The 26,465-nt window shown below is 31.5% G+C and overlaps 1 protein-coding gene and 1 long non-coding RNA gene across 2 annotated transcripts; both read left to right on the plus strand.

The window, feature by feature from the left end:
• Window positions 1–4,085: 4,085 nt before the first annotated feature.
• On the plus strand, window positions 4,086–25,099 carry LOC132749041 (uncharacterized; the record flags this gene model as incomplete). The annotated part of the gene is made up of 25 exons (XM_060738716.1): window positions 4,086–4,180; window positions 4,615–4,711; window positions 5,069–5,146; window positions 6,276–6,427; window positions 6,770–6,831; window positions 7,098–7,203; window positions 7,975–8,127; window positions 9,296–9,440; window positions 9,922–10,038; window positions 10,607–10,658; window positions 11,091–11,296; window positions 12,518–12,673; window positions 13,066–13,117; window positions 14,293–14,424; window positions 14,994–15,131; window positions 16,454–16,585; window positions 16,940–17,077; window positions 17,648–17,782; window positions 19,728–19,933; window positions 20,593–20,721; window positions 22,357–22,408; window positions 22,690–22,851; window positions 23,600–23,731; window positions 24,111–24,248; window positions 24,965–25,099. Coding segments are annotated over exons 1-25 (3,085 nt in total), but the record flags the coding sequence as incomplete, so codon positions are not given.
• Window positions 12,535–13,514, plus strand: LOC132749040 (uncharacterized). Its single transcript, XR_009628355.1, has 3 exons — window positions 12,535–12,673; window positions 13,066–13,117; window positions 13,377–13,514. It is a non-coding gene; the product is annotated as an uncharacterized LOC132749040 (long non-coding RNA).
• Window positions 25,100–26,465: the final 1,366 nt, after the last annotated feature.

Here is a 26,465-nt window from a genome sequence, read left to right on the forward strand (position 1 = left end):
TTTTCCCGTTCCCTTTAGGACTGAACCCTTTTTGGCCAAATTTTTCCCGCTTTACCAACTCCAGAAATTCCTTTCTTGCGTTTGGAAAAGGGGGGACGGAAACCCCTTCAATTTCCCATAAACAAAAAAAAGGGAACACTACCCTCTGGCATTTCCCCATGATCCCCTTTTTAAAAGGGGGAGCGGGGGGGGAAAAAAAAATTTTTCCCAAAATTTTTTAAAAAAGAACAAGTCCCGGGGGAAAAAAAAGAATTTCCCTTTTTACTAATTTTGGGGGCCTTTAAAACCCGGCTGACCCCCAGGGAAAATAGCAAAATGCCGTCTGGGTAAAAATTTTTCAAATCACCCTCAAAAAATTATATAATTTGTTTTTAAAAAGAAAAAGAAAATTTCCCCCCTTTAAAAATTCAAAATTTTAAAAATTTATTTTCCCCTGAAAACCAACGGGTTTTTTCTTTAAAAATTTCCACCAACGGGAAAAAACCTTGTTTTAAAACAAAAACCCCGGGGAAATTCTTTCCCCCGGAATTTTTTTTTAATCAGTATCCCTAACCCGGCAATATCCCCGACCTGTGCCCGGGCCCCAAAGGGAATTTTGGGGGTAAATTTTTAAACAAAATAAATAGGGGATTTCCAAAAAATTGCACTTTGGTTTTTTTTATTGTAAAACTGGCCCAAACAATTTTAATTTAATTAATTTTTTCATATACGAGCCCTAAAAATTTTGATGACCAAATTTTCATTTAAACTTTAGCTTAAAAAAGTGAAAGGGGGCCCACTCAATGACGAAAATTTATAAAAAGATCCCGGGAAAACCGGGAAAAGGGGTTTTTTCCGGACCCCCTGTTTTGACGTGTGGGCCCGTTAAATAATTTACTTCTCGTATTTTAAAATTGGCTACGGATTTTTAAAGTAATTAAAAAGGGAAAAAAAAACCCTGATATATTAACCCTTTTTTTGTCAACATTCTTTCTTGAAAAAAAGGTGTCAATGATGATGTTTTTACAAAAAAAACCCCAACGAGAAAAATTTTTTTTGTTACTTTTAAATTTTATTTCTTTTTTCCATCTGGGGGTCAATGGCTTTTTGCGTTGGGTCAAAAGGGGTTAAACGCGTAAATTGAGGTAAAACCAAATTAAAATAGCCCCCCTCTTTTTATGACGACTAGCCCCCCAAAAGCGAAAATTTTAATTTTTAGGGGAAAAATTAATCAAAGGGTTCCTTTATGCAAAAGGCCCCCGTCAGAAATATATAAAAATTTAAAATAATAATTAAAATTTTTTATAAATTTTAAAAATTAATTAAAAAATATAAATATTATAAAAAATTTTAAAAAAATAAAAATATTGGAACCAATTTTATGCTAAACGGGGGCCTTGGTTTTCAAATGAAATAAAAAATTTTCCCTTCTAAAAATCTTCTTTCCCGGGTTAAAAAAATAACAAAAAAATTATTTTAAAAAAAATTTTTTAATATAATATTTCTAAAAATATTTGAAATTAAATCCCAAAAGGAAAAAGGGTATAGAAAAAACCAAAATTTATTCCCCTTTCATATCATTTTTATTGTACCAAAAGGTAAAAGGTTGGGGGTTTAAAAAAACAAAAGGGACAATAAAAGGGGAAGAAAAAATTTCAAAACCGGCCAAAAAAAAAACTCCCCTTTCGGCCAAATTAGGGATATATAAACTATTGAAAATTCCTCGACTCTCAACCCCAGGGAAAATTCAAAAGGAAAAGGTAAGGATTTTCACAAATTTATCCAGAAGATTACAAAAGAAGAGTAACCGTAAAAAAAAGTCAAAAGGGCCCAAATTTATTTTGCCAACCCTACCTTTTTCTATTTTTAATAATTAAAAGAAAATTACCCGTTTACAATAATTTTTCTCTTTAAATCCCCCTTGTATTGTAAAAACCCTTCCTTGGGTTTGGGGTTCCAATTTTTCAAATGAGGGTTTAAAACTAAGTTTTTTAAATTTTAAGAAAGTTTTTAAAAAACAAAAAACCCAAAAGGGGGCGACAGATATGGAAAAATTTTTAAAATTTTACTAAAAAAAACACTAAAATTTACAAAAGGAAAAAAAACCAAACCATAAAACCAAAGAGTACAAATGTGCGGGAGAAAAAAGAAAAATCCGTGAAAAACCCCGCTTTATTAAAAGATACAGTTTCCCAAACAAATTCCCCAAAACAAGGGCTTTTTGTATTTTATATTAAGTCTATTTTTAAAATTTTTCCCGGTATTTTATTTGCCTAACCATACAAAATACTTAAACGTAGGGATGGTCTTGAAGACGGGCAAAAATTTTTTTACAAATATCAACAAATTATCTGGTCAAAAATAATCCATATTTTAAAAAAGCCCAAAAAAAAAAACTTCATCACTTTATTTTTTAAATGCCCCTTAAATGTTTTGCGGAAAAATATTTTATCATTAAAATAAAGGGAATTTAAAACGGAAAACACTCGTATCGAAGGGTGCACGCATTAGTTTTCCCTTTCATTTTTTTTCCCCGCCCCACCTGTATTTGATCTGCAATCTAAGTCTCTGATCGGTATAATTATTTTCCGGTCCATTTTGACCGATTCTTTTTAAATATCTTTTCTATCCAAAACTAAAACTACCTCTTTAGATAGAATTTCGGAAAATTTTTCAAAGTTTTAGATCATTTTTTAACTTCTTTTCATTTAACCCGTTTGTTATATAAAAAACATATATCCAAAGGCTATACAAAAAAAAAGTTTTTTCTATAGAAATAGGGTTCAGCAATAATTTCCAATTTTTAAATTTAAAAATTGGGTTTTTTCTTTTAAAAATGCCCCGGGGTGCCGGGCAATCTTAAGTTTTAATTTAAAAAAAATGCATCATATAAATTTTTTATTTCCCCTTCGTGATAAAAAAAACCAAAAATCAGCAAAATGGCGCAGGGGATAAAGGGAGTTTATTTCCGGGGATTTGTAAAATCAACTTTTTTTTTTGAATGCACTTTAAAAGAAAAATTTTTGATAGGTTTACTAAAAGAAACAAAAAAAAAATTTTGGGTAACCTCGTCCTGAAGTTCCTTAAAAACGTGCAAAAAGAATTCTATTAAAAAAAATTTTAAGGGATTTCTTTAACTGGGTTGGGCAAACGGAAAATTTTTCAAAAGATCGCGCTTTTACCTTATGTAAAGGGCACACTTAAAAATAACGCCCGTCCTTGGGGTTTTAAAAAAAAACACACAACCATCAATTACTTTTTCCCGTCAAAAAAAAACAATTTTTTAACATCAATTTAGTTTTTTTTATTTACTGTCTGAAATGTTTATCATTACATTGCTTTCCTTCTTTTCTAGACGTAATGCTTGATTAAAAACAATTAAAAAATGATGCCAATTTATGGTATCCCTTTTTCACAATATCAGAAGTGCAAACAAATTTCTAATATTTATATGTAGAACTAATTTAAATGTTTTTAAATTGCAACTTTTGACCTTTACGTCGACAATTTTCGTAAAAAAATAAAGAAAAACTTAAAACTTTGAATAAATTTTAGCGTTAAAAATTCTTATTTAAGTAAAGACTATGATCGATTAACTCATAAATTTACCCCCGCAATTGTATAATGCATGTTCTCTAAGTTCCATAGCCTTCTTGACAAAGCAATAATACGTTATGTTTGCTTACCAAAAAGGAATCAAACGAATTAGATACGTAAGTACAAAGTGAAACGCCCCCTTATTACCGAAATATCTAAGCAAAGAACTAAATGAAATGTTTTGGCTTCATCCAGTATTTATACAGAATCTTTACCTAAATAAATAGAAAAACAGACGTTCCTAATTCTAATCTCTACATTATATTAGTTTTATGGCAGTTATTTACTATAACATAAACATTGATCATATACGTACTTCACGATTCAGCAATAATAGAAAAAATGCGAAAAATATTTTGTAATGAAGAACTACTTAATTAAATGAATACTGATGAAATATGATAATTAAAAAGTTGCAGATAAATACGTTACTTTCTCCTACTTTCCAATCAATAATTATTAGTTTTACAAACATTTTTTTAAAAACCATTTCCATCATTATAGAAGTATCATGTTTGGAGGAGATGTCACAGATCGGGAGACGTGCAGCAACACCGCTGGAAATTGAAGTTGTCACCGTGGCCGATTATAGCTTGTTCAATAAGTAAGCCTGTTATTCATTCCTCCTTGATAATCATCCACACTTGCTCTATCGTTTGTATAATTAAATTAGATTTATTTAACAAGCATAGATAAGCATGCTTGATAGTTTTTGTCCATGAAAAAAATGTTTTCCAACAGAATTTGATAATAATAACTTGAACTTTCCAGTACCGTCCATGAACAGGCTCAATCAAACCGAGCCTGCAATATTTTCAATTTTGTCGTGTTGGGCTTTCTTTCGGGATTCTGTATTTCTATATTTTGTTGCATTCTACGTACATGCATGTACATGTATAAAACAAAACAAATAGTTTGGTTCACTTTGTTGTTTTGATGACCTGCATTATTCAATAATCGAGACTTATCACAAATCAGTAAACACAGATTTTGTCAAGGAAGAGAACATTAAAATAAGCTTAGAAAGTTATTTTACAGATGGTATGAGCTGTTGGACCCATCACTTCCTGAGGCAAAAAAGATAGAAATTGCAAAACAAAATCTTACTACATGGCTCGGTACAATGGTCCATTCGGTCAGTTTATCTCATTTTTTTTAAAAATTTCAATGAAGAGAATAATGTTTTTCTATTTATATGGCTCTTGAAATACTGGCTTTAGCTACATAAAACTAGATTAACCAACCCGGAACATTGAGGTACCATGTAACCTCATTTTTGAAATCAAAACAAACATTGAATAAACGAAATTTTGTATGGAACATTCATTTATAAGCAGTATTTCTTGCAAATTAAAAAGTCTAAATTTAAAATAAACTTGTAACAGATCTTTATAGGATACAACATTTTGTTTGTTTAAGTTGAAAAAAGTAAAATTTTGAAGGGCAGTTTTTCAACCTGCATTATGATAATTATCAATGTTTTCTTTCCAAGGCAAACCTCGTTTATAAAAGACTTGAGGCACATGGACTTTTTATTTCAATAAAGATTGTAGACTTACTCATCATGACAGTAAGTATTATCTTATGTTAATAAATCCAGTTAAACTCGTAAACCCTCGGTATTTTCCATCACAATCCGTGTCCTATAAACATCAAAGTGTGACGATATAAATTTTACGTTTTGTTTTAAATGTGTTACGACCTTTATATTGACCTTAAATAAAGTGCTTCTGTAATAACATTCAAAGCTGCAGTGTTCTTTGCCATTGTTATGCCGTTATCTATAGTGACTCAATCCGCTTTAAAACTTGTCTTTGCTAAAACCTTCTATTTTGTACTTAATTAAAGCTTTCAAAATTGTGCCAGCCTTGATTATCTTTATGCGTTTAAAAATTTTTAAAATTTAAACAAACTCCCAAAAATGTTTCTAAAAATTGGCCGGTTTTAAAACCCCTGGCCCTTTAAATTTTAAAAAGGTAAAAAGATAAAATTGTAAAAGAAAATTTTAAGTGGCCCAAGTTTTAAAGGATGTTTTTACCCCTTTTGGAAATTTTAAAAATTAGAATTTTTTGATTTAAAACAGTTATAAAATTTATTCCCGGGGAAAAAGGTTTAAAAATTTTTTAGATTTAAAAAGTTTAAAAAAATTAATTTTGTTTTTCCTTAAAATTAAATCTTTAAACAAATTTAATGGTTTTTGGGGGAAAAAAATTTTATTGAAAAAACATATGTAAGAAAAAAACAAAAATAAAGGGTTTAAAAAAAAATTTATGGGCCCTTGCGCTTTTAGTTTTAAAAAATTACCTATTTTTGTGACCCCTCTAAAGGGGGGGAAAAGGTTTTTAAAAATTGGTCCGTAAACTAGGTTTTTCCCCCATTTTTTTTATGTATTATCAAAGGGGGGAAAAGGGCCCCCGGTTTTAAAAGCAAATTTGTTTAAAAATTCGGGCCCACGTAAAAAACTTAACAGTTTTTGGGGAATATAATTTAAAAAATTTTAAGGGGCAAATTTTTTAAAAAGTATCTAAAATTGTAAAAAAAAAAAAAGACCCGATTATTATCAGGCATTCAGAAAAGGAACCCTTTTTATATCTAGCTGCATAAGATCGTATCCCTTATACAATAATGTATCAATTCTTTCATTCTTACATGTTTTTATTATATGCCGGAGTTTAAATAGATCTATATATTTATTACAGACAGAGGCAGATTCCCCTTGGACAGAGACTACAAAGTTCAAGGTCAACGACACGTACTTCATTGACCCAGATGTTGTCCATTCACACTTCAATCCAAAGTCTATAGAATTACAGAAAACCATACCGCACGACCATGCCATGTTACTTACAAGGTGATTACTTAAATTATAAAAAAAATTAACAAACGCATTGTCAGTTCTTATCTGCTTCCAAAGTGTGTAACAAAAATAAAAAGGAAAAGATAACAAAATATCATAGGGACACTGTTTTCTATTATAAACCCACAGAAATCTTCAAATATCTAGTTCCGGGTCTTTGTCTAGAATACTAGTCAAAGATTAGTGCTTTTAAAATGATACCTATTGCAACTGACACAGAAACAGGCAAAGTCACGTGAGGTAAAATGAGTTAAAAGCACACAAAAAATCTGATTGTCACCATTACACCTATGCAGACTATTTGAATGAATATTACTAATAAATATTCCTTTACAGGTACACGTTGCTACACGGAAAAAATGGCACTGAAAAATATGCAGGTATGTTTAAATGTGGATGTAAGTGAAAATATACGATGTCGTGAAAAACTCTAGACTTCTAATATAGGTGCTCTATATTAATTGTCTTGTGTAAAATTTTGCTATTAAGTTTGGGTTTTATTTTTCTAGATTTTGATTTCTACATCTTTAAAAGAATGCGTTAGATTTTTCGGGGGTAAGCGTCGATTCTATGCATAAACTAATTTAGTCATTTACCGGAGGGCAAGACACTAGTAAAACATAGGTTTTACGTTCTCACTCGGTAAAATGCAGAAATCTTACAGGTAACGCATACCTCGGTGCTGAATGTAAGCCAAACAGCCAGTCAATAGTTGAAGATAGTGAGACAATGTATACAGCTCAAACAATTGCACATGAACTTGGTCACAGGTACGTTTAACTACACATGAACTAAGTCACAGGTATATTGATTGCACATGAAACAGGTCTCATGTATTTTAATTGCACACGAACTAGGTCACAGGTATGTAAATTGCACATGAACTAGTTCTCAGATATGTTAATTGCACATGAACTAGTTTACAGTTATGTTAATTGCACATTAACTTGTTCGCAGTTATTCTAATTGTACATGAAATAGGTCACATGTATGTTAATTGCAGATGAACAAGGTCACAGGTATGTTTTGTGTACATCAACTGGGTCCCAGTTATGCTCATTGCACATGAAATAGGTTCAAATTATGCTTATTGCACATGAGTTGGGTCACATGTATATGAACATCAAACGTGTCTTCTATCGTTCTTCAAAATGTAATTTAAAACGCGTATTTTCACAAGAGAGTTTTTTTTTTTCAATTTTCGACGAAGGCATGGCTACAGTATACAAAATAGGTTATACATTTCCTGAATTTTCACAGTTTGTTGTCGTTGGTTCTTTAAAATGACCTATGACTTTCTTCAATTACCGGTTTGCTACAACATACACACTGTTCAAAACGTTAATGTTTTGCCCTTTTACGCTAAAATCTTTTCAAGTTTTCTTATTTTGTTTTCACAGAGTCACTTGTATTGTTAGTATTTCTACAATTTTTTTTACGTTTTTGGCGTAAATCAAACAAGATATGATTTTTTTTTCAATTTTCCCAATATGTATTTCCTTATTTCAGGATTATTGGTGTTTAATCATTTTCGTTTTCAGTTTAGGTTGTGAGCACGATGGCACAAACAACACGTGTAAAGTGGGTCTGGGTTATTGCATGGAGGCATCTTATGTTAAAAACAACAAGAATAGATGGATATTTTCGTCATGCTCCATTGATTACATCCAAGAATTTGTTAACAGGACAAATCGGTAAATCTTATATATAAACGTAGATAACCGATATTTACACTATAATTCAGAGACATTCCCTCTAATGATGTTTTAGATAACAGATTATGAAAATTGAAACAAGTAAACGGTAAGTCTTCAATTTGTACTATTAGAAGCGATGTGATGAAACAAATTTGGGGTCACCATCCTTCTTTTCGTTCATGTACGTTATTGTATTGAGGCTTCCTTGGGGCTAAGAGTGAGGTTTGGCGCGCCTAAAACCGGTTTAAACTCCCCAGTGGTTTAACTACCACTGACCGTTCCAAGGCGGTACCCCTTTGTGTTCCTTCACGTGTTTTTCTTGTCTGTAATGTTACTTGTTTTTGGATGTTTACATGTTTTGTGATTTCTGTCTAGTTGGATTGTCGTTGACGGTAGGTATTTTCTCTTCCCCCCCTTCCATTTTTAACCCCCCTTCCCACCTTTTCACCCGTACAGCCCTTTTCCCTTTAATTTCCTTATGGGCCTGTTTTTGTTTATATTATTTCACATTACGTGTCTCGCCCTTGTGTCCGCTCCGGGTGCTTGTTTGGTGCCTTCTGGGTGTCCTGCTTGGGTGTGTCCGGGGGCGGCGTCCTGTGAACGTTGCCTATGCCTTGTTGATCTTTGTTCTTAATATTTTCCTATATTAAAAACAACAAGAATAAATGGATGTTCTCGTCATGCTCCATTGATTACATCCAAGAATTTGTTAACCGGACAAATCGGTAAATTCTATAAAAAATATCGGTATCATAGATGTATACTCTAACATTTTCTATAGTTTTTACCTTTTGTATAGGCTGATAACGAAAATGTAAACTAGTGAAAAGTGAGATGTCTTCAATAAAAAATCGCTGTTATGAAACAAAATGAGGATCACTATCCTACTTTGTTCAGTAATCTTAGTGAGCTTTGTGCTCTTTTTATGTCATTTTACACAGAAAATAACTCGAAATCAAGCATACCCTCAACTTATTTCTCTTTCCTGAAACAAAACCTATAAAATGAAAAACATTCTTTCGTGAAGTAAATGTACTGTAAACTTGCACATGAACGTAACTTAAACTTACAAAATGTCTAAAAATGTGTTGCTATTTTATTTTTTTTACAAAAAATATATTCTTATGACCAAATCTATGAACTTGTTATTTATTTTTTCAAAAAGAGTCCACAAGAACTGCTTAGCAAAAGTCAACGACAACCATCCTAAACCAGTACTAGCGTTAGCCTCACAAAAGTGGGTAGGGGAATTATATACTGTGGACAAACAGTGTATCATTTCCCAAGGAAAAGGCTCGTTTATGTGTAGGGTATGAACAAATGATATACTGAACAAAATAATAAAATAACTTAAAAGTAAATCGTGATTTTTTACGTAGATATCATTTGTGAATCCATTTTCGTATAGTATTTAAATATGTTATATGATGTTTATGCCGTAATTATACCGAATTAACGAAGCTAATTTACCGATTTAAATTAGCTAATTTACCCAGTGTTGCCTCTTACTTCACTTCAGTGTTGTTATATTTTTCTGGTCCTTCGGGATCATTGATGCCAGCACTATTAAGTGTTTAGAATTGAGTACCGCTCAAGCCGGTGATAGGGGGCGTGAGGGATGTTGCATTTTTTCATTATCCCTTACGTACAGACTCAATCGAACCGAGTCTGCAATTCTTATGTTATTTTGTTGTGATTAATGCTTTCGATGGATTACTTTTTTTCCAGATTTTTATGTATGTTTTATCACCTCGTTTTACGTCTTTTTGTGCATTATTTAATTGATAACAGGATATGTACGAAGGGAATTTTACGGAGTTTTGTTTGAAAATGTGGTGCTACAATCCGAAGGATGAGGGCTGTTATATGCAAGATGGTGGAGATGGAACGCCGTGCGCTGCTGGGTCTGTAAGTATGTTGCATGTCAATAAATAATCGAGACACCGGAATGTTTAAAATTTTAATCATGAACTCAAAGTATTTAAAACAAAGGTTCTTTAAATGTCACCTTTAATCAAACACTGATATCAAACAATATTGTCTGAGACATGTCCAACACTGATGTTCTCTTAAAGTTTATCAATTTTCAACGCACCTCCCTGAAACTTACAATGACATTATTTAGCTGAATAAACGGAACGTGACAATGTTTTGATATTTTAATTACAATAGAAAAATTGTAACAATAGCAATAATTTCGAATTTTATATCAGGTTGTAGAAAAACAAAGTGTAATCTTAAACAAATGAAAACAACTGAACGCTTCGCTTTAGGATCTGAAATTCTAATAATCAGCTAATTCATGTTTTTAAGTGATGTTGTTTCTATATGTAAATTAACAATTTTCTATCACAACAACAGCGTGTATAACATTAAATATTAACATCACGATTATCTTATGAGTGCAGTATTGCACAAGAATTGAACTGCGTATCTTTAAAAAAGTCTATATGATCCATGTTTCTTGTGATTTCAGTGGTGTTTATCCAATAATTGTGTGAAGGACCATAGAGCCCTGTCCTCACATGGTATTTAAATGTTTCCTTCTTCGTTACTAAAAGTGAAATATCAAAGAGAGTCAACAATAGTCTTAATTAAACATTATTATGATAAACATTATCCATATTTTGAAAAAAAAATTATTTGACAAATAAATTAAAAAAAAATGATGAATAAAATGAAGAAAAAGGCATAGCCAAATTGTCGTAGCGTTGTCACAGTTATTTTGTATTGAACATAAAGTAATTTACACACTTTCAAATGCAAAATTAGTATCGTACAAACTGCCAATTAGTTTGTTAATTTACCCCAAAAAAGTTGAAGTGTTTTTCGACGTTGCATGTCTGTGATAGTTTCGCTATAAACTTTGATGATATGTTATCGTTATGACAATTTAATCAACCCAGTATATTTTGACAACTACTAAAACTTGTATTGGTTTAATTTGATATATGTTACAGATGACAAATGTCCTTTCGGTGACGCAGAAGGTGTGGTGCATAACAACCTAACTTGTAAACAAATTGCTGCAACTCGTCCTAATGATTGTTTACAATATAGAGTCAAACAGAAATGTTGTGCTTCTTGTAAAACTGCTCAAACAACGCCAGTACCTGTTGATGACCAATGCAAGGAGAATTTGGGTTCTGACTCATACTTTTGCAGGGTACACCACCTTTATACACTTCTTTTTCTGCCTAATTACATGGAACTCCACATAGAAATCACTTGGTATCCACAGGAAGAGGACGCTTTGATGTGATAGTATCCCCTACCGATCCCACACTCTCTTATACAAAATAAAATGGATTTGGACGGGAATTTCGTTGGTGATTGTCATCGAGTGTTTAGTTGTAACAGATGAATGACATTTCCTACGCAATTTTGCCACCCTTTATCAACTCAGTTGTAGAAATATCAATGTTTACATGAATCAGATTGTGTCAAATTTTAAGTTACTTGCTGTTTCAGTGTACTTAACACTGTTTAATATGACAGGGATCATATAAGTATCTATAATACTGCTTTGATCGGGACAAAGTTTTTTTATAATATATATAGATTTGGCTGGCTGAGTTATGACGCTGAATGTAAAATCAAAGCACTGAAAGTGCGTAGAAGATACCTTTGTATTACTAATACTATATATTGAAAATTGGCTTATAGTGTCATATAATTGTTGTTATGGATAGTAAATGTTGAAATTGACATATTTTTGGAATTGTAGCAGGGACTGGAGGGGGGAAGATAATATCAGGTCAAAGCGTCTTATCCTTGTGTTGGTATCATTGTGAAAATGATTCGTTAAAAATGATTATACTTTCCACGGCTCGGTTCGGGCTGATCGAATTGGAAGGAATCAACTTTTAGGTGCCCAATTAACGTTTCCATAGATCGAAGGTGTATGGCATCAATGATTAGGTTTGTGTAAAGTATCATTTAATCCATGTCAAAAAAGTAAAATGACTAACATTTTATTTGCTGTTCTTGCAGAGCGCCATCTGTACGTGATTTTAACAGAATCAGATTGTGTCAAGATTCAACTGTGAATATATGAATAATTGTAGACAGTATGGACAAAAATATAAACAGGGCTAAAGTGATATAAACTCAAGCAATCTTTTAGTTTAACAATACGTATGTCAAATTCACTGTTATCAATAACAACACCACATTCAATTTAAAAAAAAATAGAATAAATTTTGATAATGCATTTTACAGATAAGCAGGAACGCTGACAGAAAACATTTAAAACGCTACCAGGATGTTGTGTCGACACTTTTGTTTTTGTTTCAAGATTGTTTTTAACAAACGCAAAGTATCTCGTACAATTTACAATTTGACCTAAAACATCCTGCTCATACAATGTTTATTCTATCAATTTCAGTTGTTATATGAAACAAACTTGGAGAGTGGTTCAAGAAGGGATCAAGCATCATCCTACGAAACATTGTGTGAAGCCTTTTACTGCTTCAATACCTCTACAAATGATAGCTGCTCATTTATATATGCATATGACAAAACACCATGTGGACACAAAAAGGTATGTTTGAATTTATTTCATTTCAGATACTAATCGGATTAGTTCTCCTTTTCATTACGCCACAAGTTCGTATATTCTTGTCCAGTTGTGCCTATCTGAAAGTGCATATGCTTTCTTTTGTAGACGCTCATTTAACTTATCGTATTTAGAAAATGAAATGAAATGGCGAAAACTATTATTGCAGATGTTTCAAGTCAGCAAATGCCGATATGCAATGATTGTCATTCCAATGAAACTTCAATATTTTCACACATACTGAAATGATATCAATTTCAACTTTATGAGGTTTTAAAATTTACTTCATATAAGTTTCTACTGTAATCTCTGTGTTGTTACTTAATTTAAATTGATATGATTATGCTCTGGGATTTTGATTTCTTATTCATTAACAGTGGTGCATAGACGGAAAGTGTGTTCAAGATTCTAACGCATCAGATGTGTCCGGTGAGGCTGCTTATATTTAGACATTTATCTACGAAAGTTATCTCTCAAATACTCATATTCACTTGAACAAATTAATGTTGATAAGTTAATATTTGGCACGTATTTCTCCCTTTTATGAGTTTCTAAATAGTTATGTAAAACAAGTAAATTGTTAGAAAATATAAAAGAAATAATTTTATCAATAATATGCTTTTTAAACTTGATTCTGTCTAGCATTCGCCAAAACAGTTATAATAACATCTTAATCATCTTGTCAAAGATACCTGTCCGGTAGGAGACCGTTACAATGACTCATCCGTTTCCTACAACAATATGACATGCGCAGAAATAAGACAGCACGACAACAATTGGGCATGTTATAAAAGCTATACTAATAAGCAATGTTGTGAAACATGTGAAGTTGTCAGAACAAGTGTTAAAGGTAGTAATTTCATATACCTATTAATTCCTATTTTACTATATCAACACTTGTCACATATTTGCTATAAAATTTTCTCGATAACTCGTGCCTTATAATTACCTTTTGATACCAGGTAGGTATCGTATCTGTAAATCAGCCTGGCATTATTGATAAGGAAGTCAGTAGCACTCTCTAATTTTTATTCATAGAATTACTTGTACATATATATTATTGACTGAAACAATTTCAACTGAAGTACTCAAATTGGTTATATAAATGTATATTGAATTTTATTAATATCGATTGGTGTTTCCTGTCTGTCCAAACAACATATTTATAGCTTTTTATTTAAAGTTCCAATAATCCAGGACAGAGGCCTTAAATACACAACAATGAACAAAAGTCTTAAGGATTAAACATGCATTTTAAATATAGTTATTCCTGAAATGAATTTGGATATATTTCATTCTGCAAATGATATTTTATCACGCTACATGAAAATTTTCTCACCATACGTATGTATAATATTCAAATTATTCACATTATTTTGATAACTTATTAGAAACGTTTGTTTGCTTTGTAATGTAAATAACAAATTGTTTATTTTGACAATTTAGTATGCTGTTGAAATATTAAAAACAAAATACGAAAAAGTTGAAGTATAGATAAGTATTTTTTATTTAGAAGGTAAGAAAGATTGTTTTTAAAAGCTCAGTTTTCAACTCAGTTTGTGATATATTTTTTGAAAAGTATATTTTTTTATTTTGTAATTAAGGATGTGAATATGGCGACAAAGATAAGGCATGTAAAGCATTAATAGAGTCTGACCCTTCTAACTGCTATCGAGGTCACAATGCAGCTATATGTTGTTCCTCTTGTAGCAAATATTATAAACCATCACAGAAAGGTACCCATTTACTTTTTTTCCTGTGATTAGTTTTCGACGATCTATTAAAAACTCATTATTCAACTCCATAACATTTATGCATGACATTGTTTTTGGAAAGTATTTGAAACTAACGACAAGTCAAGATAAAGTTTTATTAATAGCGATTATGTTATAACTTTATTTGTTTTCCTATTTTTGAAAATTACATGTTCATACTAAAGGTAACAACATGTAAGGAAACGTGGGCATGACCGAGGAAGGTCCGTACTTTAGCTCCAAATAATCCGTATATATAAGAGTAGTAATTCAATTATATTAGGTGCAATACAATAGTTTATTATAAATGATTATTGCATGCTAATTGTTCATTATGTTCATAATTCTAATATTGTTCATAATATATACATACAATATATTTTACAATGTATGCTTTCATTGTATTCAATGTAACCTTTTAATATTGTTTATAATGTAACATAAAAAGCATACACACAAACGTGTTTTAAACTTACTGGCAACAATGGTTCATAAAAAACACATAAGTTGTTGCTTGCTAGTATTCTTTCTGTGCTTATTATTTGCTTCAGGCTGTGAATATGGCGATAAAGACGTCACTGGGTGTGCAGCAGATATTAAATCCCGTTCTGACAGCTACCAATGTTACGGAAATAATGCAAAAATTTGTTGTAGATCATGTGGACAGTATCTGAATGCATCAAACTCTGGTTAGTAACCTAAAAGAACAGATGAATATATCGGTTTTGGGTTTTTTCAGCTTTTACAAAACATACGTCCAGATTACACATCTTCTTCTATCAACTTCCGGGTAATTCAGGTGTAACAGCAGTAATTTTCGCAACTTTATGGGATACAGTAGTACAGAACCTATTCTGACGTATATGCATGCTGGCCTGTCTCGTCAGTTTATTTCTTCAAGGCTGACATTTAATATTGTTTGAAGGTTGACGGTATTTGGCCGGTGATGCAAGGAAAGTCTTTAGAAAGAAGAATGTCTCTGTTAGAAAACAGAATGTGCAATTCACTTGTTACGGTGGTATATATTTTATAAAATTGAAAGTGAATTGAGTAGATTTCACTTGTATACATTTATTTGTGCCTTAAAATGGTACGAGTGCATTTTACAATGCCCGGATAGTAGATTCGAATGTTCCAGCATTGTCGTACCAAATAAGTTTAATCAAAGTCATGCCGAATTAGTTCTAGCATTGTCATGATTAGTTCCAGTATTGCAATATAATATTCATAATGCCAAATAAGTTCCTGCGATTTCAAACCAATGCAGCTTTAGGAATGTCATATAAACATCTATATTAACTAAGTTTCAGGAATGACTTACCAAATAAGTTTAAGCAGTGATATAAATCTGCCTAGCATAATTGATATGAAAGAAAGGAGCACTCGCTAATCTTTATTCATAGAATTACTTGTAAATGTATTATTATTGAGAAACTATTTCAAATGAAGAACTTGACTTGGATATTCAAATGTATATATATATATCAATTTTCTTAATATCGATTGCTGTTTTCTGTCGGTTCAAACAAGTCTTTAAAGCGTATTAAAGTTTCAATAATCCGAGACAAAGGTCCTGAATACATATCATTGATCAAAAGTTTTAAATTTGATGTTTTTTTTAAATTAAACATGCATTTTTAAGATCAAGTTATTCTTACAATATATTTGTTTATGTTTATTCTGCAAACGATATCATATTACTCTACATGAAAATTCCTCACGATAGTCTGTATAATTTCCAAATCAAATATATATATATATATATATATTATATTTATTACTTAATTAATAGAAAAGTTTAGGTTGCATTTAAATGTATATAACAAATTGCTTATTTTGACAAGTTGGTATGCTGTTGCAATATTTAAAAATAGATAAAATAAAATGAAGTATTTTAAAGTATTTTTTTTTATTTTAATTAGAAGAAAGAGAAAGATTGATTTTAAAAGCTCTGATTTCAACATAGTTTGTGGTATATTTTAAAAAAAATATAATCTTCATTCTTATCTAGGATGTGAATATGGTGACAAAGATAAGACATGCAAAGCATTAATAGAGTCTAACCCTTCTAACTGCTATCGAGGTCACAATGCAGATATATGCTGTTCCTCTTGCAGCAAGTATTATTCACCATCCATCAAAGGTACCACACTAACTGTTTTGTTTTAATCTATTTTTTGACAAACCCCATTATACTTATACGTGGCGATGTATTTGGAAAACGAGTAGTTAATCAATTTTAAGAGGAACAATTATGAGAGGTATTATTATACATGCTTATTGCATGCTAATTGTTCATTAGTTAAAATATTGTTCATAATGAATGCATGCAATAGTTGTACTATGACTTGTATGCTTTCAATATTTTCTATGTAAGCATTTAACATTTTCTTTATAAATTTATAAAACATTCACACACAAACGCGTTTTAAACATACTGCTAAAATGTTTCATTAAAGAATTGAAATAAAATGCTTGCTATTGACATTTGTTTCAGGCTGTGAATATGGGGATAAAGATGTTACCGGGTGTGCAGACCTCATGAAATCCCGCTTACCCGGTTACCAATGTTACGGAAATAATGCTAAAATTTGTTGTAGATCATGTGGACAGTATCTGAATGCATCAAACGTGGGTTAGTAACCTAAACGAACAATATGAATATCTCATTTCTGATTATCTGAAGCGTGCATAGAAACACAGTTTCGGGTTACCCTGTTCTTCTACCAATTTCAAATCAATTTAGATATAACAGCAGTTATTTGCGTAAATCATGGGATTTAAGAACAAAATACTTACCAGAAGTATACAATTTGAACGAAAACTCATGTTGGCCACTTTTGTGCATTCAGCACAAAATTTCTTCTAAACTGCCATTCTATAGTGTTAACTGGTTTACAGGCAACTGTCGGACATACACGAAAGGTCTCTGCATGACATCAGAATTGTTTTTTTTTATAAAAAGATACTTCCAATGTAAGTGTTACAATTTTATATATTGCTAAATCAATATTAGTTAGTAGATTTAACCTGTGCCTTCATACAAATATGCTTTGAAATGGTAACGAGTGCATATTACAAGGCCAGGAAGAGGATTGGAATATTCAAAAAGTGTCATACCAAATTATTACAAGCAATGTTCAGATTATTTATAGTAAAAGGTATACATACTAAACCATTTTTCTTGCACTGTATCATCCTATAGGTTGTGAATATGGCGATAAAAGCAACTATTGTGCGACTCTGATAGCATCTAAGGCAGATGCATACCACTGTTACGGAGGAAATGCCGATGTTTGTTGCGGCTCTTGTGGACAATACTATAACCCTTCTCACAAAGGTATTATTTTTGGCAAAAATACTTTTGATATGCTTTTATACATGCATATTGCAAAGTTTCAAAGGGGATTGGTTTGCACTGAGCACATGTGTTCCCCAAATACCTTCAAATATTGATAAAAACAATAGAAATGTATTTATTTGTATAGTCATATAAAATATTTCTTGGGAAAACATATTGAATGATATTGAGGTAAAAATTACACAATGCCTGCTTACTGTTACAATTTACTCATTGACACTACTATTGTGCTTATTGGTACAGTCACTATGCATGCTTGTACTTTCATCACGCTTGTTGACAATAACACACTGCCTGTTCACTGTTACAATGGAGGACTTGCGGTTTGAAATTCCTGGAATTCCACAAATTAACGTGGGTGGGGGATCCCGGGATCTAGGATCGTATTAGATATAGAAGGAAAACTAATAAACTATATATGTGTAATGATTATTTTCGTAATGAAAGGCGATTTTAAAAAACGTTAAGTTCTTATTTTTTAGTGTATGTGATGAACGGTAAATTAATTAAACTTAGGATATAAATAGAGCTATTAATTAACAAACTTAAATTGCGGAAATCACAATACTTATAATTATATGCCTAATTAATTTGAAAAATCAAAATTGGTCAAATCCCGGGGTCCTTATATGTTTTAATACGATCCCAGCTTTTCTGATAACAATATTCTTGAACTGGTCAATGCCCGGGATCTCTATATTTCTAATACGATCCCGACTTTTCTGAAAACTATATTCTTGAACTGGTCGATTCTCAGGATCCCTATATGTTTTAATACGATCCCGGCTTATTAGAAAAATATCTGTAAATATAAGATGATACTTTGATTATTTCATGGCCCGATCCGTTAGAGCATATGAAGGTTTACAAGATTAAATGAATTTAAACATTTAAGCACCTAGTACTTTTTACCCACCGCCAACATCAGAAATGTGTATAGACAATTTGTGGAAATTTTACGACTGATTTTTTCCATCTGTTTGGGTCTTTAATGGATATTTTAAAAGTCCCACATTTTCCCGGGTTGCAAAGGACTAGTGCATAAACTGACTAGAAGAAATAAATAATCAAGTGGCATAACATTGTCAATGTTTCTTTAGTTGAACACGCTTTCTAAACTTATGTAATTATTAGGGATGGCAACGAATACCAAAATCAATACTCGAGTACTCGGTCATTTTTCCGATCGAGTACTCGATTACTCGGACGATTTCCAATGATCTTTAAATTAAAGTTTTATCACACAATATCAACACCGTCTGCATGCCACTTTCGTTTTCTATTTTAATTCATAGAATTCTTAACTATAAATAGGACTACAAGAAATAGATATAATAAATATAAACATAAGAAATGTCAATTTTGCAGATATCAATTTTTTCCACCACTGCACGTAGGTAGCAAAATACAAAGCTACAAAATAATATTCCGTATTATTTACGTTTTTATAATAAACAAGTTTCGGCTACAAACTGTCTAATAATTTTAAAGGTGATTAAATATCATAAGAGGCCGAATGACGTAAACGACACAGGGCTGTGTAATAATCCCATACACGTGTCAAACTGCGGGTCAAACTGCGGATCGCCTCGTTAAATTTACGATATCATTTTCACACCTCTGCAAGGATGTTTTGATTGCATTTAACAAGTATTTATACAGATACCTGTACATTTCCGAATTTCTGAACTAATCTTTCTAAATCGAAAAAAAGTAGAAATTAAATATTTTTTTTCGAGTAATCGAATATCAATTTTGTTAACCGATATTCGGACGTTCGATCGAGTACTCGGTTAACCGGTTACTCGTTGCCATCCCTAGTAATTATTTTGACAATTTTACTTAACAATGCACAGTTTAATTTAATAATTTTGAACATTTTTCTACTAATACCCGTATTGGTATTGCTTGAAATATGTTATAGATGACAAATGTCCTTTCGGCGAAGCAGAAATTGTGGTGCATAAAAACCTTACTTGTAAACAAATTGCTGCAACTCGTCCAAATGAATGTTTACGACAAAGCGTCAGACAGAAATGTTGTGTTTCTTGTCAAACTGCTCAAACCACGTCAGTGCCGGTTGATGAACAATGCCAGGAGGCTTTGGGTCCCGGATCATACTTTTGCAGGGTAAGGAAAGATAATGAGAAGCGTCATATTAATAACGACCGTCAACGAATAATAAAAACCATCGTTTTTGTTTTCGGCTTTTTTATATTTATATTAGTCAAAAATGTTTGTTGATTAATTCATATTTTATATACTCGATAAAATTTGATTGGCACAAGCGGAATAGAATCAGTATTGTTTAATCTAATCCAATTAAAAAGAAAGTTATATAACAAGCAAAAGCATACATTGCTCCTGCGCGAGATGCAATTTTGTATTTTAATAGAATAACTTTAAGTACACATCACGACGGTGAATTTATGACAAATAGAAGTAAAGAAAATAGTATTATCTTAGCCGGAGTAAGAAAACTACTTCTTATCCATATCATCATCACTTTGACAGGATTGTGATAAAAAATAAGAAAGAAATTGATAAATTTATTCTTTTCCAAAACACAATAAGTAAAACATTTAAAACGCTACCAGATTTTAGTATCGACACACTTTCGTACAGTATATATATTCAAGATTAAAGGTAAACAAATACAATGTTTATCGAACCAAAGATTACAATTTGACTCAAAACATCCAGCTAATAGTTTCTTTAAATTCTGATTTTTATATGGAGAACCCCATTATATAGAACACCATTAATGTCAATCAAAATTTATATTACAGGGTGGACGAAGGTATCAAGTTTCATCTTACGAAATATTATGCGAAGACCTTTACTGTTTTAATGCCTCTACAAATGATAGCTGCTCATCTATATATGCTTATGATAAAACACCATGTGGACACAAAAAGGTATATTTGAATTAAGATTTTATTTCAGATATTAATCGAATGAGTTCTCATTTTCATTACCCCATACTTTCGTTTATTCTTGTTCAATTTTGTTTATTTGAAATTTCTTGTGCTTTGTTTTGTAGACTCTCATTTGACCTTTCATTTTAGTGGATGAATAAATTGGCAAACAGCATAATTGCAGATTTCTAAAATGTGAATGGACAGATATGCAAATATGTTTATTATACGAAAGTATCAATAATTGCACATCTACTGACAAAATGTTGGCTTCATACTTAAGGCGGTGTACGGACATAATCCCCTTCGGACAAAATCCCCTTCATGCATTTTTGTATATCTGGACATAATCCCCTCCATGGGTGGACATAATCCCCTTCATGTGTGAAATTTTGAAGTGGACAAAATCCCCTTCATAAAATTGCTACCTAGGACAAAATCCCCCTCGGTTTATAAAGTGGGTAAGAGAGTGACATACTGCATTATGCTGTGTGGTAAATATCTTAATGTATAAATAAGTAAAAATTATTTCAGCAGAAAAGCACATTCAATTAGCACATTTTAATCACATTAAAATTGCTTTGTTAAAGCATTCATAACAATCAATCAATTAGTACAGTGATCTTGGTTTGATTAAATTATCACTCATTCATCAATAGAAATTGTAACAATGGACAGTATGTATCAATTAGAATTATCAACTTATACAATCAATGAAACAATTATTGGCTAAAAAAAATGTTTTTGATACTAATCAATTTAAAACAATTAAAGAAATTGCCTAATCAAATATGTGTTATGCAGTTGATAATTTACCATAACTTTAATGAAAACTTCTAAACTAAATAAAGGTTAACTATTGATACATAATTATAAATAAAAAAACAAAAGTTCATTATTCATCAATTTTTTAGGGAGTATAGTAATACATTATTCATAAATTTTTATGGAGCATAATAATAATTAGAAACCTATGAAACAAGGGGAATTTGTCCGGGTAGTGAAGGGGATTTTGTCCAGCCTTGCAAAAACATGAAGGGGATTATGTCCACCCATGAAGGGGATTTTGTCCGGATAGGCGAAGGGGATTTTGTCCGAAGGGGATTATGTCTGACATTCACTTAAGGCATATTATGCCTCAGAAATCCAGTTTCTTTAATCGTTAAGAATATTATGCCTCAGAAATCCAGTTAAGAAATTATGTTAATCGTTAAGAAATGTTTATCATGTGTTTAATAATGTTTTAACAATGTTAGATGTTTGACAACTGAAGAATGTAACATTTGTCAGAAAAGTAGCAAATAGTACAAAATATACAGATAGTATTTTGACTTTCATACAAAAAATGCTAATTCACTATCATAATTGTACTAATTTCCAACAGTGCAAACTAAGCAAAAGGTAATTCATCTATGAGGAAAATGAGTATTTATGTTGAAAATGTAAAAAAATACCAAACATAGAAAAGATGAGAAATATAAATTATAGCATATCTGAGGGCATAATAAGCCTTTAAGAATCTGTGGGGCAAAAATATTCTTCACCAAATTTTCCATTACAATCTCTGCGTTCTTTCTGAGTTTTAATTGATTTAATAATTATGCATTGGGACTTTGATTTCTTATTCATTAACAGTGGTGCATAGACAGGAAGTGTGTTCAAGATTCTAACGCACCAGATGTGACCGGTGAGTGCTCATATAAAGTCTTTTATTTACGAAAGTTATCTCTAAAACATTCGTATTTTCTTGAATAAAACAATATTGTTGAATCATAAGCTGTCAAGTCGACAATCAATAATAAGCATGAATTTCTCCCCTTGATGACACATGCTTTCCAACTAGTTGAGAAGAAAAAAATGTTTTAATAACATGTAAAAAATCATTTCATCATTATATGGTACAACACCTGAAGTCAGTCTAGCATTCGCCAAAAAGGTAATAATTACATCTTTATTATATTTTGGAAGATGACTGCCCGGTGGGAGATCATGACAATGACCCATCCGTTTCCTACAGCAATATGACATGCGCGGAAATAAGACAGCACGAAAACAACTGGGCATGTTATAACAACTATACTAAAAGACAATGTTGTAAAACGTGTGAAGACGTCAAAACAAATGCTAAAGGTAGTAATTACATATACTTATTGATTCCTTTTTAAATTTATCAACAATTATCCAGTTTTAGCTGTAAAATTTGCTAGATACCTCTGCCTCATAATTCCTTTTTGTTACGAACACTGGGTAGTATAAAACATCCTGGCATGATTGATACGAAAGTCAGGAGTACTTTAAATTTATCTTTATTCATAGAATTACTTGTATATGTATATGAAGAACTCGTCTTGGATATATAAATGTAAATCAATTTTCATAATGTCTGTTGCTTTTTCGGTCCGTCGTGGCAAGCTTTTAAAAGTTTCAATGATGCGGCACAAAGGTAACACACCAAGGATCAAAACTTTTAAATGTTTGTTTTATGAAACATTTTTAGATATAGTTGTTCTTCAAATTAGTTTGTATATATTTTATTCTGTTAATGATATATTATTACTCTACATAAACATTTTCTCAAGGTACACCTGTATAATATTCATATATATAGCCATAATATTTATTACTTATTTGAAACCTTTGTTTGCATTGTAATATTAATAATAAAGTATTAATTCGACGATTTGGTAAGCCGGTGAAATATCCAAACATCATTTGAATGATTGGTAAGTATAAATAAATACTTTTGTTATTTTGTAGAAAGAGAATGATTGTTTTAAAGCTCAGTTTTCAAATGATTCGGTGGTATTTTGTTAAGAATACATTTTTTTCTTCTTCTTCTTTTTTCTTTCCTTTTTCTTTTGGTTTCGTTTTTATTCAGGATGTGAATATGGTGACAAAGATAAGACATGCAAAACATATATAGATTCTGACCCTTCTCACTGCTATCATAGTGACACTGCAGCTATATGCTGTTCCTCTTGCAGCAAATATTACACACCATCCCAAAAAGGTACTATACTGTTTTGCTTTCAATCAATTTTTGACAAACATCATTATACAACCCCATTACATTTATGCATGATGTTGTTTCTGGAAAAGTTCAGAAACGAGTAGTAAATCAGTCATGAGAGGTAAAATAAAATATATATTTTTAAAGGCTTATTGCATGCTAATTGCTTATTAGTTTAATATTGTTCATAGTGAATGCATGCAATATTTTAACTGTAACTTGTATGCTTTCATTGTTTTCTATGTAAGCTTTTAATATTGTTTATATTTTAAAGTAGCATACACACAAACGCGTTTTTAACATATTGCTCACAAATGTGTGAGAAAAGAAATGCAAAAAAATGCTTGCTTATACTTTTCTTGTTTGTTATTTGTTTCAGGCTGTGAATATGGCGACAAAGATGTCACTGGGTGTGCCGGCCTCATAAAATCTCGCTCTGACGGGTACCATTGCTACGGAAATAATGCTAAAATTTGTTGTAGAACATGTGGACAGTATCTGAATGCATCAAATTCTGGTTAGTAGTTCAAAAGAACAATATGAATATATCGGTTCTGACAATCCTTAGCTTGCATATATACCCATGTTCTGGTTACCCCTCTTCTTCTATCAACTTCGAATCAATTAAAATATAGCAGCAATAATTTTCGTAAATTTATGGATTTCAAAACGAAATACTTTCAGTAAAATACCATCCGAACGAAAGCGCATACTGACCTCTCTCGTGCTATAAGCACTATATTAAATTTGTTCCAATTTTATATTGATTGTTGACCGACAACTGACGGACGAAACAAGGAATCAACATAACTTGTTTTATGAAAAGAGATTTCCAATGCTATTATAACAATATTCTATATTGCTAAATCGATATTATGCAGTAGATTTAACCGATTTATTAATTCAAATGTGTCTTGAAATGATAACGAGTGAATTTTACCAAGCCAGGTAGAGGATTGGAGTATTCCGGAAGTGCAATCATCAAAAGCATCATACCAAAGGGGTACCTGCTTTGGTCAATTTTGTTACAGTAACGTCATACCAAATTCATAATGCCTGAACTTCCCGGAATTTCAAGCAAATATAGTTTCAGAAATATCGTACTAAAATTAATGCCAATTTAGGTTATTTTTTGTGCGTGAAATTCGTTCATGTAAAACACGCATGCTATGTTGCAAAATATAGACAGATATACATAATAATTCATATTGCTTGCACTATATCATCCTATAGGATGTGAATATGGCGATAGAAGCAAAGATTGTGCGGCTCTGATAGCATTTAAGTCAGATGCATATCACTGTTACGGAAGGAATGCCGATGTTTGCTGCGGCTCTTGTGGACATTACTATAACCCATCCCACAAAGGTATGATTTTTGGCAATATACAAACCGCGTAAAATGTTACCTTATTAGATGTTCAGGTGACAATGGAGTCAATTTTCACTGAAAATACCTAAAATGAGATTTTTTGCTTAGTAGAATTATCAACTTATTCTGAACACATTCGTGATTTAATTTTGGAAGCAGTTACTCCAAACAATGAGTTTTTAAACGTTTTAAAACGGTACCTTTACCATTTTTATCTGCTATTTGCGTAACCTGTCAATTATCGATAACGCTCCGCCCCTTGTTGAGGCATCAATGAGGTAAGTCGGTAGTTCCATATATCCGTGAATTACCGGTCCATATTGGTCCATACTACTCGTAATACATGTATCGTACAAGTACTAATATCTCAACATGATATCGTCTACCTTTTATTTAGACTTTTTTGATAAATTAGGAAATTGTCGGCAAATGTACATAATGAATGTACAAAAATAATTAAGGGATTGATTAAAAAATGTAATTGCTAAAATATCCATAATGTGTAAAATATTGATGTGTCCCGTTAATCTGATAGATATTACATTGAGTTTATGGACTTTTGTACGGATTCAAGGTCTTGCTTCACATTCAACCTCGTTTTCTTACCATGTCAAGTAAAACAACAACAAAAAACAGACAACATTTTTTATGTGAACGCCTATATGACTTGTTGTAAGGTGTCCCTGACAAATTGCTAAACCATTTTTACGATTGTATAAGGATGATTATTTCTCTATGAATCAATAAAAAACGGTATTAAAATATATTATCAGTGAATGCTTTGAATAAATTGTTCGCCGGTAAATCGGACACATTACTAATAAACCTGGGACAAAGTATGAAATTTATTGTATATCCCAGTAGAAACTGGATCTCTATGCCGTGCATAGATGATATTCATGATAATAGAAGTCAAGAATATCAGATCATAATGATCGAGTAATACCTTTTATTTCTATTAAAATATGTGAAGCATTTATATCAATTTGGTGGAAAAAATATATAATATCCCGCTCTTAATAATTCATCTTCCACGGACTTTAAACGACTGTCTGAAGCTCAGTTTTTTTTGTTATTTTGATTTATATTTCAACGGAATTTCATACACGAATAAACAGGCAGAGTGACACTGATATAATATAATAATAATGCTGATGATACTAATAATAAATTTCAAAAGTGAAACAATTAAATACCCCTCTAGCTGTGCGCCAATACGTTCCATTTACCCATACCGAGTGCCTCAAATTTACCGATAGTCACGTGACATGTGCGACAGATACCAGACGGACAGTAAATCACAATAAAATTTGAAGAAATTTCTGCTATAATTTGATATTAATCAGCAGCTTTTTAATTGGTC

Source organism: Ruditapes philippinarum, unplaced genomic scaffold (assembly GCF_026571515.1).
Source record: "Ruditapes philippinarum isolate M1 unplaced genomic scaffold, ASM2657151v2 ctg10718_1_1_1_1, whole genome shotgun sequence".
NCBI classification, from domain to species: Eukaryota; Metazoa; Mollusca; class Bivalvia; order Venerida; family Veneridae; genus Ruditapes; species Ruditapes philippinarum.